The sequence below is a fragment of the Onychostoma macrolepis genome, chromosome 15, assembly GCF_012432095.1.
Source record: "Onychostoma macrolepis isolate SWU-2019 chromosome 15, ASM1243209v1, whole genome shotgun sequence".
Lineage (NCBI taxonomy): Eukaryota > Metazoa > Chordata > Actinopteri > Cypriniformes > Cyprinidae > Onychostoma > Onychostoma macrolepis.
Window position 1 is genome coordinate 18,169,578 of NC_081169.1, and position 15,645 is coordinate 18,185,222.

Here is a 15,645-nt window from a genome sequence, read left to right on the forward strand (position 1 = left end):
GTATAAAATGTTTGGCAATGAGAGCAGACAAACTTTGAGCAGACACATATATATACTTTATATATACTATATGGCTATATGTTTAAAACAAGACAAACCGGGGTGAATGTAAAGTCGAATTTCTATAATTTAAATATTTGTAATGGGGAGGTCTGGGTGGAGAACTAGCGGGAAAAAAAACGAAAAGAAAAAAAAAAAAGTTCAACATTTAAAAATCAAAACAAACAAACAACAACAAAAATAATGTTAAAATATACGTTTCTTCAAAATCGTCTTAGGGGACAAGAAACAATTCCCCCCTACGTGCCAAGTCGAAATCAAAATTCCAAACGTTCTTTTTTTGTCCTGATACTTGAGGTATTTTGAATACTTGCATTTTATGCTATTGATGCGGGGGAGAGAATAAGGAGACGAGGCTACAAGTCATGTTTTACGATGAACAGACTTGCTTTCCTCACGAGAGGACCGTTCGTGAGTGAACCCTGCGCATCGGGTTGTGTCGGGTCTGGTGTTATTGAGAGCAACGTCAGCGATGAGGCGCGGGGGGAAGGAGGGAATGAGTGAATGAGCCAACATATTCACCCCAGTGCTTTAACAATCCAAGCTGTTCTGCGGATACTTTGTGTTTCCAAGAAAACATCACGTAGTGACCATTAGCCTCCGAGACGGGCACTCACCGGTGTTACCACGAGGCTCGCGGCGGTATTTGAACAGAAGCAGACTCTGGGGAAGAGACAGCTCTGTCTGCTCATGATCAGAGACAGGGGATGCTGAGCTGCTACTAGTGCACTGGACTCAACGCCACACCGGGACGTAACTTCCTGCTGTAATGTCGCAGTGGACAAATTATTGCGGTTTGGAATGATATGGATTTCAGAACATAATATTTTATGAGGTAATATTACATTTGTTCTCAGTAGGTCACATCATGCTGCTCTGAAATCCTTGTGCCGGACTGAACCCTCACTTGTGTGCATGGAGGGCGGTAATGCGATTAGACGCAGTTGATCTATTCTTCTTTATCAAATTAAGTGATCAACGAGAAGGCGTCACTCTTTCATAAATAAAGCCCTGGCTTGGGCTTTTCTTTAACAATATCTAAAGATCGTCTTAGCATGTAAACAACGCAAACTCAAGTTCATATTAGCCTACTGTACACTAATTGTGTAGCCATTCTATTGTTTTTATTATGATTCCTAAAAAAGACCATAGCCTCGTACAACCCTTAGCTACTTCTTTTGCAGTAGCCTATTTAATACTGCGTAGAAATGTGATCTTTTACAACACCTTGTTTTTGCATGTAATATTGCGTGTAAATGCGATTATAACAAAAGAAAGCATTGCGGCCTGTATGTGCGTTCTCGCTTAATATTTGAAATGAATTGTTGGGTGCACATTGTTTACATGCATAGCTACACATCAGATAATGCAGATAGTTTGATCTTCTTCGTGTCAATCCCTGATCCATCCTTTTACCGCGTGGGATGGAGTAGACCTAAGGCCTTAAAGCATCAGCTTAATTTATTCGGATGGCACAGTGCTTGATAAACAATTGGCAAATATCGCTAGATTATTTAGACGCTAATGCGCGAAATAAATATGTAAAAAATAGCTACACTGATTATCGCATATAAATAGAAGACTGACGTGAATGCAAAAGAACAAAAATATTCACATGGGCTACGTATACCGCATAACTGCTCATTTTAAACTAGACTTTTGTTCATTTATTTTTTAAATCAAACCATTAATAATGTTTTTCCTATTTAATTTAAGGTAGGTGAAATACTGAAATGTCGGAATAAATGAACTAAGAAAAACACGTAGGCCCTATACAAACTAAATAATTAAATTAATAAACAACAACATCTATTAAAAATAAAACTACTATTTACTATTAGTTGCACTCTTTTATATCAAAACGAAGACGCAATGCACAACTAAAATAGTTATACCACAGACAGATATCAAGAATTATACCGTTATCTTAAACGGTTAATCTTTTCCCCCACACTAATTCTTGAACATAATCCAAAAACAATCAAAAGAAAGCTACAAAATGTATTCCATTGAATAATTTGTGTTATAATAGAACCCAATTACAATATTTTATTTTTCAGCGTTCAAATCCAATTTAATTCACCTGAAGGGGGCCAATCCATTTCCAGCATTTTTCATGTTCCCACTGTGATTATGTCAAAATGGCAGTGACAGAATTTGTGCAGTCATGAATATGCAGTTAAATATGATTATTCTAATATAATACAAAAGGGTCTTATTCCTTATTTAAGTTCCAAAACAATTTTGGCTTTAGAAGACCATTTATGGGTGCTTCATAGAACCTAAAACCAATACACCAATCACAGAAGCCTATAATAAAACATATATGCCTTTTTTTAATCTACCCTAAAAAAACAAAACAAAACATAACTAATTCAATAACCATTTACAGCCAAAGGGGTTCTTGATAAGAAAAGTGTGCATTACTAAACCTATGTGCTCTAAAATCTCATTGAATAAAAAATCACTATACTCACGTAGGAAGGAAACTGTGTTGTCTTACTGTGTTAGTAATGAACGGGCCTGTTCTCTAAAACACATTGTATCCAGTCTAGTACAGAACCAAATGGAAGGTCAAAGATTCTAGGCCGCTATTAAAACCTGCATCAAAACTGTATAAAAAAAAATAAAATAAAATAAACAGAACTGGATGATGGACTACTTGAAAACTCATCATGGTTCCAGACAAAAGATTATCGCAGGTTTCCAAAAGTCATTTCAATGAACTGGGTGAATTCTGACCAGAAAAGCATGGCCAATATAATGCAGCCAATCCTTAAATGTTGTATTTTATTTATTTTTAAAAAAGTAGGTATAGTTGAAATTTGGTCAGCATTGAACATTTTGGACAACAGGCTCTGGAAATATCCAGCCAACCTCAGTGTGCATAGAGCAGTATCTGCCAGGAATAGTTTAGCGGATTATATGTCTGGGGTGACAGAGATGTAAACAGAGCCCTCGCTCACTGGGCTTAGTTAAACAGTGTAAGTGAAAGGCACATTTTGGACTGGAAAAGTCCAGGGTTGACTTGCTGTAGCCTCATGGTGCCTGTCAGACTTTATCTTTATTAGCTTTGGCAAATGCCTGCCCGAGTTTACACGGAATCCCGCTCTTCTCCTTTTATCTGAAGGGCGCACACTCACATTGTTTACATGCGTGAGATTACGAGTGGGTGGGAGGAGGTGGATTTCACCATGAGAATGGTTTGGTGTCCGCCGTGCAGATAGGCAGCATTTATGGAGGCTGTTTGCTGTAGTACAGTAATGAGACATACCTCTGGTGTGATGTCTGAGTGTGAGCAGAGAAGGGGCGTGAGAGCGAGGCTAAGTTTGTGACCTCCCTTAATGGAATCAGCAGTGTTTAGCACGCTTCCATAAAACCGAGGTGCCCGAATGCTGGAAGTGTAAATATTTAATCTTGCGATACTTCAGAACAAACGGATCTCGACCCCTTTCCTTGAAATGAATTGGCTAGGCCATGTTATGAGGACAGACTTTCCCTCACAAAATGTAAATGTTAATGTACGCTATTTCTCAAATTTTGAAGCCCATGTCTTGTCTGTGTGTGTGTATAATCAATTACAGCAGACTATGAGAGAACAAAGAGAAACTATGGCATCTGTGGTATTTTCATTATACGTATATCATTAGGTCGTTTTAGCTTGTGTTAAAACTACAGGATAATGCTTGTTTTCTTTCTTTTATATAGTTTCAATTGAGTATACACTATTTTATATTTATATCGACTGAATTACTGGAAATGAATCAAGAAAAAAAACAAACAAAGTATGTACTTGTATTAGAATTTCTGTTCACAAAAAAAAAAAAAACCTATTTAAAATTTTTTTTTTTTAATGTTTATTATTGAATGTATTATTTTCTTAGATTCATAATTAGATTTTCTTAGATTCATAATCTTACAGTATATATTATTTTTCCACATCTTTATGCCAGGTTTTAGCAGAAGGAAAACAAAATAAGCAACGAGATAATGCATGAGCATTCTGTTTTCTATTTTTTATTTTATACAAAATGTTTGTCAAAAAAGTGGAAAAGTGTGAAAGTTAAAAATGTACTAATATTTCTGTAATTTTACAGAAATGCTACAGGAGAAGGCCTCAGCTGTGGCTGATGAAGGTATGACCGTGGCCCAGTTGGGTGGGCGTCCTGAGCTTGCCAGCGAATCCTCACATTTGGGCCTGCCTACAACTCCCAGCATTCCCCAGAACAATGAGTCTGACCAGGTAGCCAATCATTCGCATTCTTTTAATGACGCCTGACTTGTAGGTCTTTACATATGCGAAGAGATGTCAATTAACATAACATAGATTTATTACTAAAACACAATAAAAAGAATTACAGCGAAAAAAACCCGTTAAGTACCATTTTTATGTTTTTCTATCGACAATGACTCATTGTAATTTATCTTTTTTTGGGCATGGACCTTCAGAACATTGAAAACATCAAAGTGGTTCTTCATGACAGGGAACTATGGAAGAAATTCCACGAGGCCGGAACCGAGATGATCATCACCAAAGCAGGCAGGCAAGAAGAGCGTCATTCCATTTTCCATTTCAATCCATAGATTCACAGATTCTGAAACATTGGCAGATTTGAAACATTAGCAGACACAAAGAGAACAGTGATGTTGTGACTGGGATACAAAAACGTAACTAGGCCATCTCACTTCCAGTAAGAAATGCAAATGTGAAACCTTGTACCAAGAGCCATGGTCGCATGAAATGTGACAGCGCTTTTAATGGGATGTTTATAAAATATTACGTGAACGAGGTAAAGCAAGGCCGAATTCCTGTGCCTACAAATATGTAATTGAAAACACAAACGGCTGCCCCGTGTGTTAGATTTAATGTGCCCTGTGGATTAAGAGCAGGACCCTGGATATTAAGCAGAGAATGAGTCAATGCTCTCTGCCAGTCTTAGCCAGCAGTTTCTCAGCGCTTCTCTGTGGAAAATGCAAAAGGTCACCACAATTTTTCTTTAATGCTGTAACATTGTGAGGGATGGGCTTCCCCCTGTCCAACTGATAAAGTGCTCCAAGAATCCTTAAACCCTTTGAAGAGCCAAAGCACTGTTCAGTCAGACAGCTGTGCACAGAACAGGAGACTGTATTTCCACATAGTTCAACTACAGATGGGCTCATTTCATGTTACATACTTTAGTGTATAATGGACACCAGGCTCTGTTAAAGATGCTCAATATGTCAATCGAGCCATGAAGCAGGAAGAGCTTTTCACCGTTTCATTTTCATTTTTTTGAGGGAATATGACTTGTAGGACATTAGACAGCCATTCACTGAACTGTAAATCTTGAGAAAACTCACCAGGTTTCTTCACGATGGCTCCCATTACACAAAATTGAGGCCAATTTCATGCAATGATTCTCATCGTGGTCTTGTGTTACATAGCAGGCTTGAGCCATGTCTGCACGGTATATGCCGTTTGACAGTTTAGGTTTATGCTGAAGAAGAATACACTGTTACATAAAATTCATCAGGTGTAATACAGCAACAAAAACTGCTTATGACAATATTTTGCTTCTGTGAATTCCACAAACAAGGCGAAAATACAAAGAATAATATCAAGTTAAAATTTTTGTGTTTTAGTTCATCAAAAAGCGATTTAGTTTAGCATAAACAGTAAAACAATCCCCCAGTCATGCGACTAGCTCTACTTTCTATGCAGAGAAACTGGGTCATACATAGTTTTAAAGAATATTCTGGGTTCAGTGCAAGCTCAGTTAACAGCATTTGTGGCATAATGTTGATTGTTACAAAAACTCATTTCCATTTGTCCCTTTTTTCCTGGGTTGCATTTACAAACATTAATATTCACACTTTCAATAGTTTAGCCACAAGACAAACAATGTGTGTGTTAGCATAATTTTAATGTGCAAAATTTATCCAATTTGAGATTTCTGTTGACATGACAGCGAAAGTGATGATTTAAACTGCTTCAATAAAATGACACATATTTCTGGTTTTGAATCCTCCAAAACTGGACCCATTTACTTCCAAGTTAAGCGCCTTATTGTAACCTCGATTTTTGCAGGTCAAATTTGACAAGTCTTTTTTTTTGGTGTGGTGCTCAACATTATGAATGTTGTCAATTGAACTTTGTGTTGAACTCAGAATATCCCTTTGAGCAAATGATGAAACTTAGCTGAACTCTGCTACAACATGCGCATACGTGTCTTAGGCCCAGTACTAAGCATGACTATTGAAAGCAGCCGGCTGGTGTTACTTGTACACAGCCCGTCAAGAGTAAGCACCAGCACGGCTGATGAGAGAAGCACGGTGCCCCGTTTGATTGCGTCTCCCAGGCCCTAAAGGACCTCTTTTGCTTCATCATCAAGCTCCTTTTGATCTAGGCTTTCTGCCGACTCTTTCAGATAGCATGAATCACTGAAAGCGCAGGCGTACAAAAGTGCTAAAAGAAACAGCTGGCATAATGCAGATGCTGACACCGATATGATACACTTTCATACTTGCCATTTCTCAATGTCGTCCTCACACATATAAACTGACGCGCAGGCCCACCCATAAACAGTGCTTTTACTGAGATAACTAAAAAAGTAAACATATCATTTGAAAGCATTTTCACTCCCTTGGATATCTACACACTTGACACATAATATATACCAAAAATTAAAAAACTGTGTCAACATTCACTCACCCTCATGGCTCACATGTCTGACTTTCTTCTGCACGAATACAAAAAAGATAATTTGGAAGAATGCAGAGGTCCAAACAACATTGCAATATATATTGAAAGTTAGTCATATGTAACGACATGACGATGAATAAATGATGACAGAATTTAAATTTTTGGGTGAACTATTCCTTGAAGCAACGAGAAAAAGAAGGAAATTTTGCACACAGCTGTTCCCATGTCAAGGACAGCTCTCCAACTTGACTACTTACAGCAACAGAATACTGTCACAGAGCCACTGTAAGGCCCCTTTAGACATGCCATGTGATCTACTGTGGCAGCCATTATGTCAAAGTGTTGCATAAATGGAAAGAGCATTACATATCCCTTAGGTGTTTACATTTGAGTCTTGAGTAAATGTGTTTTACTCAAGATTTATTACATCCTCACAGTTAGTACTGTAAATACTGATGTTAACTGTATTTTCTTAACATGAATAATTTATTTTAGATAGATTTGCATATTTTGAAAACGTCTACACATTCAGTACATAAAAGTATACAAGAACTCTTGTAATGTTTAATGTAACATTTTACAGTAGGTTTTATTTAGTTAATGCAACAGGTATCATCAAATGTTAACAGGTAACTATTAATAAACTATATTTTACAGCATTTAAGTTTGTTCATTTTTACATATACCAATTAGTTTTTTAAAGTTGTATATATGTACGTATTACAAAAGAACATAATGAACAATAGCATGTTTATAAACTGACTTTTAAATATAAATGCATAATTAACTTAGATTTTAAAAATAGTTTAAATAAAAATTACAATTCTATAAAAATGCTGTAAAGGTTAATTTGGTAGTTCATCACACTACCAATGTTAACTGAACCATAATTGTAAAGTCTAGAAACAATGTTAGAACCAACAGTAAAATAAGACAATGGATGACATAGAAGGACAAGGAAACACAGCATTATCAGAAGTAGCCTGGAGGACAGGTTTGTTTAAGATGGTCCTGATTGCTTAAAGCACCTCTTTTACAATCTCTTGCCCAGAGTGATTTACATTGATTGGATTTCAGGCCTGGGCCAGACATGGAGCTTTACCTTTCCCTGAGCTCTTCCTCTGGGTATTAGAGGTAGTGCTCTCAGGAACTTTTTACACTGTGCAGGCCTGAACAGCTCTGCATTTGCAAATGCAATGAAATGATTCAGTTCAGGGCACATTTATTTGCTGTAATAAATGTACGATTGCTAGTGGAATCCTTTAGAAAGCCTCAAAAAGTAATGCAGCGCAGTGGAACTTTTGGAGGAGTGGGGTAGTTCAATAGGGCCGTTTAGCTGCCCACTGTTTAAAAGACCTGCCATTAAAAAAGCACTCAGAATTTATAAGGGGACTCGATCTTTTTGCAACTTTGCAGAAGAGATAAAAAAAAGTTTCTTTTGGATATTTCATGTGAAGAGGTCACCAAAGGTAGCACCATTGATTTGTTTTATGACTGCGTCTGCTATATTAGCATATTCTGTCTGTCATTTCAGCTTTACCTGTATCTGAACAAAATAGAGATCCCGTATTTTATAGAGCGGCTCCTTGAAAACAGAGTCAATCCCTAAAAATATATATCTGCCCAAAAGCAAATCAGTACCAGGTACAGATCATGACTCCTTATATGGGGTTGTCGAGGATAACAGTTAAATTTTATGCTTTACGTTTTATGATTTTTTTGAAGTGTAGCCTTTTATAGTAAAGCCATTTGTGTGAGATGATTTGCAGAGGATTGTCTGGGGATGATTGAGCATGCAGCCTTCTTTGAGAATAAGCGACCTTTTGTGCTTCTTAAACAACTAATCTGTCCTAAAAACAGGTTAAGCTGTTATCTGATCACTAATCGTGTATTCATCCGCCCAAAACAAACACTTGCCGTGATTCTCTTGCACTTAAGGCCTGTTAAAACCCTCGAAAGAGCCGATAAGACAGACTCATCCATGCTTACTGTCAGTGCTCAGCTGTTGCACACGCACCCTGGGCGCAAGTTGTTCGGGCGAAAAAGCTGTTCCTGTAATGAGCAATAAAGATGACATTCAGATACCTGAGTGACACAAATGGGATAAGCCTGCGTAGATGCGATTGAAAGAGAATGACCTCAGTGAGCACGAAAGCGCATTAACAAGTTGCCAAGTTAGATCTAATGGCATTTAAGGACAAAACCATGGTATAAAAATGGAAATTAAATTATTAATCAAAATAAAATAAGTAATGAATACAATTATTTCTCATTGTTTAACAACACCTGAAGTAAGGTTCTATCTATTTCAAGGTGACATCATCTTTCAATGGTAAGGCACTTTTTCTTTTAATCGCTGATGGTATCATTTGCACTCTTTTTAGGCGGATGTTTCCCAGCTACAAAGTTAAAGTCACAGGAATGAATCCCAAGACCAAATACATTCTTTTAACTGACATTGTTCCAGCTGATGACCATCGGTACAAGTTCTGTGACAACAAGTGGTGAGTTTAATATCCCTCTGTCTATATTTAATGTTTCTGCAGGGGAAGACATTCTTTAAAAAACAAAAACAAGCCAAGCTCACAACAGAGTAATTAGAATAACCAAATTCTGGAAAGTTGTTTAAGGATACTCTGTGCCTTTGGAAATTCTGCTTGAACATGCAAAAGTGCAAATGTGACTGGATCAGAAAAGTGACTGGTCCCTTGAGGCATCTGGACAAACACTTATCCACATTACATTGCAATGAGACAAAAATTAGCATGTTTTATATTCTGCTGTCTCCTCCAGACTATGTGATTCTAAGTTTGTTGTCTCAAGGGGACAAATGGCACCAGTCACACTATCTACACAATACAATTTTTAACAAACCTTATACACTTCGGAGTACACGTGAACTGCCAATAAACAATATATAATAATCAAATTATTATTCACGCAATGTGTTTGATTTACAGTATAGAAGTAATGGTTATTGTCAATAGTTTTACTTTTACTAATACTTTGCATTCATGAATATAATGTTGGTAAATAATAAACAACAAAGAATGCTTTGGCCTGGTTTTCAATAGTCTTTTCATAAAAGGAGAATTTGTCCAATAAAACACTTTTGCAAAGGTCAACACTGAAAGAAACTCAAATTGCAGCCATATTTATTAGCAAACAATGTGCAGTCTGCATCAGTTTAACCATGCAATGCTAGCTAGTTCTGGCTGGGGATTGTCATTAGCACATAGTTAATTACTGTAGGCCAGAGCAGGCAGTCTGTCAAAACCAATGGGCTTAAAACAGCTGGGTTATGCATGCTGTCCTCTTTGTGACCCTGTGCCTCTGGCAATGCCACTAGATATGGGCACTATCCACCCATGCAACAATTGGCACCACAAATAAGTCAGATCTGGTTCAATCCAGCATGGAAAAAATAAAATAATGATGGCACGCAAATCTCAATGAATTGCATGTCGTGTTACGAGAACCAGTATTTTATGACTTTTCAAAATCTTTTTCAAAATCTGTGGGATAGACTGGAATTCCAGCATGTGCCAGCATCGGTTCTGGAGATCTTCAGCGACACCTTCGAGGCACACAATTAGCAGTGATGTTATGGTCAAAGCAGCCACCCCAAATCTTTGGGAATTACTCCCATAATGTCACGGACATAACCACTCGTGCTCTGAATCTGTCATTAATGTACAGATGTTCTGCATAAAGCCCTTCTGTAGCCTGCTGCTATATCGTACAGAATGTGTGCAACGCTGAAAAACAGTTTTCCTTTCTAAACGCTATGGCATGATGTCAGAGGTGCTGGAAAGCTATGTTGTACTAGAAGAGAAAAACTGGGGGACATAGCCTTAATCGCTACACAAACAATTGTAAACTACAGGTCTTTTGCAAATGTTGCGAGTGCCCTTCGGGGTTGTCAAAAAAACTAAAGAAATTCTTATGTTCTTTTCCATAGGATGGTGGCAGGAAAAGCAGAGCCTGCAATGCCTGGAAGACTCTACGTCCACCCAGACTCTCCTGCAACAGGGGCCCATTGGATGAGACAGCTGGTCTCCTTTCAAAAGTTGAAGCTCACAAACAACCACCTTGATCCATTTGGGCATGTGAGTAGCTGTGAACAAATCATTTTCTAAAAATCTAAGCTTAGAAGAGAGAATTACAAGTTGGACTAGGTGGGACACCAAACGTAGTGAATATAGCAACCAATCTTTTGTTCGGTATTGTGACATACATCCAAGTGAAATGGATTATTGAAAAAAGAAAGAAGTGTAGGGTGGGGGGTTGGTTCTATCTGTCAGTTGTTGATTGTATGGAGGCAGATCTGAATAAAAGCTTAATTGTAAGAAAGAGGCAGAGTTTAAGTGGACAGAATGATTGGAGAAGACCAGTATACATCACCAGAGAGAAGTATGTAATTCCACCAGAAGATCAGGTTATGACATTTTTCAAAATCAGTGGGATAAACTGGACTAAGGTAGAAAAGCATTTAATTTCTTAGAATGTTTATTTCTTTGAATTTAAATTAAATTGGAATTAAACCTTCAAGCAAGGTTGTCAAGCGAACATCGTTGCAAAGCAGCTTTACAGAAAATTTAAGTTTCTACATTATATTTAGTAATGGCTTATCAGTGGTGACTATCTCAAGTTCATGTCCATATAGTCTCGCGTAGCCAGACCTTCAGACTGATGGCTGAAGGTCTGGGAACTTTGTCCACTTTGAATGGCTAAGACCCACCCAAGAGGCGATTTGACTGACAGGTAAAGTGACCAATCACATTGGTAGTTAGGAGCGTGGAAATGTCGCCACAATAATTTGGAAAATCCAGAGTTTAGTTGATACTGATAAGCGTTCATTGCCACAGCTGAAACACGACAGCTTTCTTCTTCGATGAGGGAATTTGGCATCACGGCATTTGTTTCAAGGGGGAACGTTAAAAAACACGACACACATGTCTCCCGGGAATCCTGTATAGTTTAACCAATCCGATGATGACTTTGAAACTCCTCAAGTGTTTCCAGATAAGTGTGCCATATGCATCAGATGTTTAGCCAACGTTTTGTGGGCGTGACGTCTGAGGCTGAGACTAATGTCCATATGGCGGAAATGTACGGTAAAAATCAAGCAGTTAGTTAATGTCATGTAATCAAACAGACGGTGAACACTATTAACAGCAATGATTATAGGTTGCGATCAAAAAATTTGGTAGTTTTGACAAATCTTGACAATTTTTATTTATTTTTTAATAAACATTACATTTCAACTCCCTAAAAATTTAACTGGAATGGAAATCCTGTATCCTGTTCAAATCAGAGTGAATACTGAGAGATATGGTAAGGGTCATCTTGAGAAAGTAGGAGAAAGGAGAAGAGAGACAGTGAAGCAGAGGTGAGGAGTCTGACCATGGCAGTGCTGCCCAAAGGAGCTTGAGGACCTAGCTTGTCTGATGCAATAACATCAGAAGCAAGCTCATTAGGTTCATAACCTGTCAGAACGGCACAAAGTTGGCCTGTCAGGATTAGTTGAATGCCTAGGATGTGATAAGGGCGAGTAATGAGCTCGGAAAGAGGTTGCTAAGCTCTACTGACGCCCACAACAGCAGGGACACTGCGGCTGGCAGAAAGCCCCAATACAGGCCGCCACTGTAGCCATACTCATGCTCACTACACAAGTCACAGTCAAAACATATGTTGACACTAGGAGTCACAGATATAAAAATGATTGTGCTGATAATTATTTTCCCGTTATTCCTTTTTTTTTTTTTTTTTTAATAAAATGGCAAAACAAAAAAATCTCCAATATTAATTGATAACCGATATGATACCGATATATTGGGCATTCCTGACCAAAGCTGTTCCATAACACACAAATATGAAATAAAGACCTTAGTGCATCAAACAATGAAAACGTATGTAAAGCGTAACATGACCAAATAAAAAAAAAATAGGTTGTTGAAGTGCACTCAACTATATAGCTACTTTTACTTCATGCATGGAAGTTGTGATTTATTGGCATTTCCACTACACCATGCTTTGATTTCCTTTGCTAGGCCACACAGACACCCAACACCCAAAGATATTTATAAGAGCTCTGTGGACTGAACATGCAACAGTTTTTTTCAGTGCAGGGCCATCTAGCTTTAATGTCACATGACACAACTTCTATTCCCAAAAATTGATCTTAGATTAGAAGAAAACATTGAGATGAAAGGCAAGGGAGCCACGGAGTCTGCATTGATCTGACAAAGGTGCTTGATTAATATACTTGGACAGCGCACATCCCTGTATCTGAATCATCAATGCAGCTTGTATCACATGGTATTACCTCAAGACGCCAGCCAGCCAACCAGGCAAAGGTCACATGTGTCTGCATTCACCCAATGAAGCGCTCAAACCATTCGTTTGGCTGGGGTACCGTCTGTGTCTGAGATGGGGGGGATTGACCTGAGGTTGCCCTCTGTGCACTGGTGCTCCTAACTCCTCTTAAAAAAGTGCAGCTATGAGGAGCGCTGCCTCACACTCTGTCTGAGAGTCGACATAACAAAGGGAAAGGCCTTGATGCTTATTGGCCCTGACACAACTGTGTTGGGGATGACCCTAACTAAACGCTTCACTGAACACCGAACACATGGACGCACTGAGCAGACTGGTGCTTGAACACTATGATCAAACACACATACACAAAAGGATCCAATTGGATTACTTGCATAAAACACAGAACAATACCTCTTGACATATTTATTGATCCTGTCACGTTATCATATACTGTACATTAACAGCCTCATTAGTGTTCAGCCTCATTGGTGATCATACATACAGGTATTTATGTATTCACAACTTTATACATTTTTAAATGTAAAATGTATTGTAGGAATATATATATGAAGAGTTCATTTGCAAAAACAGATAACTCCGTTTTTAACAATTCTCAGAAATCATGTTTTTTCATTGTGCATTCCAATTAATCTCAATCAAACTGCAGTTGGGTTATTTTGACTAGGTTTAAAAAAAACAAAAAAAAAAACAGCTAACTAACAATAAAAACATGATAAAAATACATGTTTTTTTGAGAATTTGCAAATGAACTTTATACATACATACATTCATACACACATATACATACGTATATATATATACATACACATACACACACACACACACATAGGTGGCCAAAATTATTAGAATACTAGTATTTTCACAAGCTAAAAAATGGTTTTAAGTCAGTTATTTCTTTGCAGATGTTGCCACAATTCTTCTGGATTTAGTCTGTCTCAGTTTGTTCTGTTTCTTCAAGTCATTCTAGACAGACTGGATGATGATCAGATCAGATCTCTGTGTGCAGCACTGGCTATTGTCAGACAAACAAAAATCTCACTGGATTATTACAATTAATGGCAAAGTAAATGTTTGGAAACGTAAACTGATATTTCCTACTGACACACTACAGCAAAAGATAGAATTTAGCTGGTGAAAATACTAGTGTTCTAATAATTTTGGTGTTCTACTAGTAACGCTAACAATACTAGTGTTCAAATAAATATACAAAAATATATATTTTTTAAATATACATTCATACATACATACATATGTATATTTAATAAAGCCCTAACCCCAACCCATACACAAATTATATTTATATAAAAATTATTGTAATTGGTAGATAAATGTACTGCAACAGTACTTTTAGTTACAATATACAATATAGACATATATTTATGTAATTGATCAAATACAATAAATTCAACCCAATAATTTAATATTCTGTGACCCTAAATGGATTCGTTAACATATGTACATATCTAAAGTCCTTCATGCGTCAAGCACGGTCAGTGTGTTAATAACGTATGCTTCAACTGTATAAAATATACATGCAATAGAATTAACAACAAAAAAGGAAAAGGTCTCTTTTTGTTAATATTCTTTCCTAATGTAGGCCTGCATTTCTGTTCTCAGATCATCTTGAACTCAATGCACAAATACCAGCCCAGGTTACACATCGTGAAGGCTGATGAAAATAATGCCTTTGGCTCTAAGAACACGGCCTACTGCACTCACGTCTTCCATGAGACAGCTTTCATCTCTGTTACATCCTATCAGAACCATAAGGTACCAACAGAACCTGCCCATAACACAAGTGTGTCAACTATTGCTCATACCTGCAGTTGTTTTTAATTAACATTACAAATACTAACTCGTTTGTTTTTTTTATAGATCACCCAGTTAAAAATTGAGAACAATCCTTTTGCCAAAGGTTTTCGTGGCAGCGATGAGGGTGATTTGCGTGTGTCCAGACTTCAAGGGTAAGATTATCATTTAAAATATGCTGCATAACATACCAAATAGATATCTTACTGATCAAGTGCCCCTTTTCCTAGGAAAGATTACCCTGTAATTTCTAAGAACATGGTCCGGCAGCGGCTTATCTCATCACATGGCCATCTGTCAGGAAAACTGGGTGCAGGTGTGCTGAGTAGCCACCCGCAGGTGGTTTCTCACTATCAGTACGACAGTGGCGTCCCTCTACCGAACTCTGATTCCCAGGAAGCTCTCTCTAACTCCTTCCCATCTAGCCGGGAATCCAGCCTTCTTTACCACTGCTTCAAGCACAGAGGTACAGGGCTATAGCAACCACCTTATTTGCCAAAAACACATGAATCCTGACTAGGGATGCACAACAATAGTACCATATGTAATTGGTTGATATGTATCTGTATCGGTCAGGTTTTATATATTGGATATCAGCTGTGCTCATTTCCTGTATTTTTTACATTTAGATTTAGACATTTACTTTGACATCATCTAACGTTTGCTTAAATTTATACTTAAAAGCGCTAATAATTTAATAATTAGCAGTGTTAATTATTAATAATTAACTTAATGAATTAACACTGTTAAATGTA

General features: G+C 37.5%; 1 protein-coding gene across 3 annotated transcripts in view; it reads left to right on the top strand.

The window, feature by feature from the left end:
* Positions 1-15,645, top strand: part of tbx4 (T-box transcription factor 4) — a 28,386-nt gene that overhangs the window by 10,390 nt on the left and 2,351 nt on the right. For 2 of the 3 annotated variants that reach the window (XM_058799267.1, XM_058799266.1), the window contains exons 2-8: positions 4,158-4,303; positions 4,510-4,604; positions 9,127-9,246; positions 10,704-10,851; positions 14,699-14,851; positions 14,957-15,045; positions 15,121-15,356. In XM_058799267.1, coding sequence (XP_058655250.1) covers positions 4,160-4,303; positions 4,510-4,604; positions 9,127-9,246; positions 10,704-10,851; positions 14,699-14,851; positions 14,957-15,045; positions 15,121-15,356 — 985 coding nt within the window. In that variant the 5' untranslated portion in view covers positions 4,158-4,159. Of the gene's footprint in view, positions 1-545; positions 896-4,157; positions 4,304-4,509; positions 4,605-9,126; positions 9,247-10,703; positions 10,852-14,698; positions 14,852-14,956; positions 15,046-15,120; positions 15,357-15,645 lie in introns of those variants that run through there. The other variant, XM_058799265.1, reaches the window with a different exon arrangement.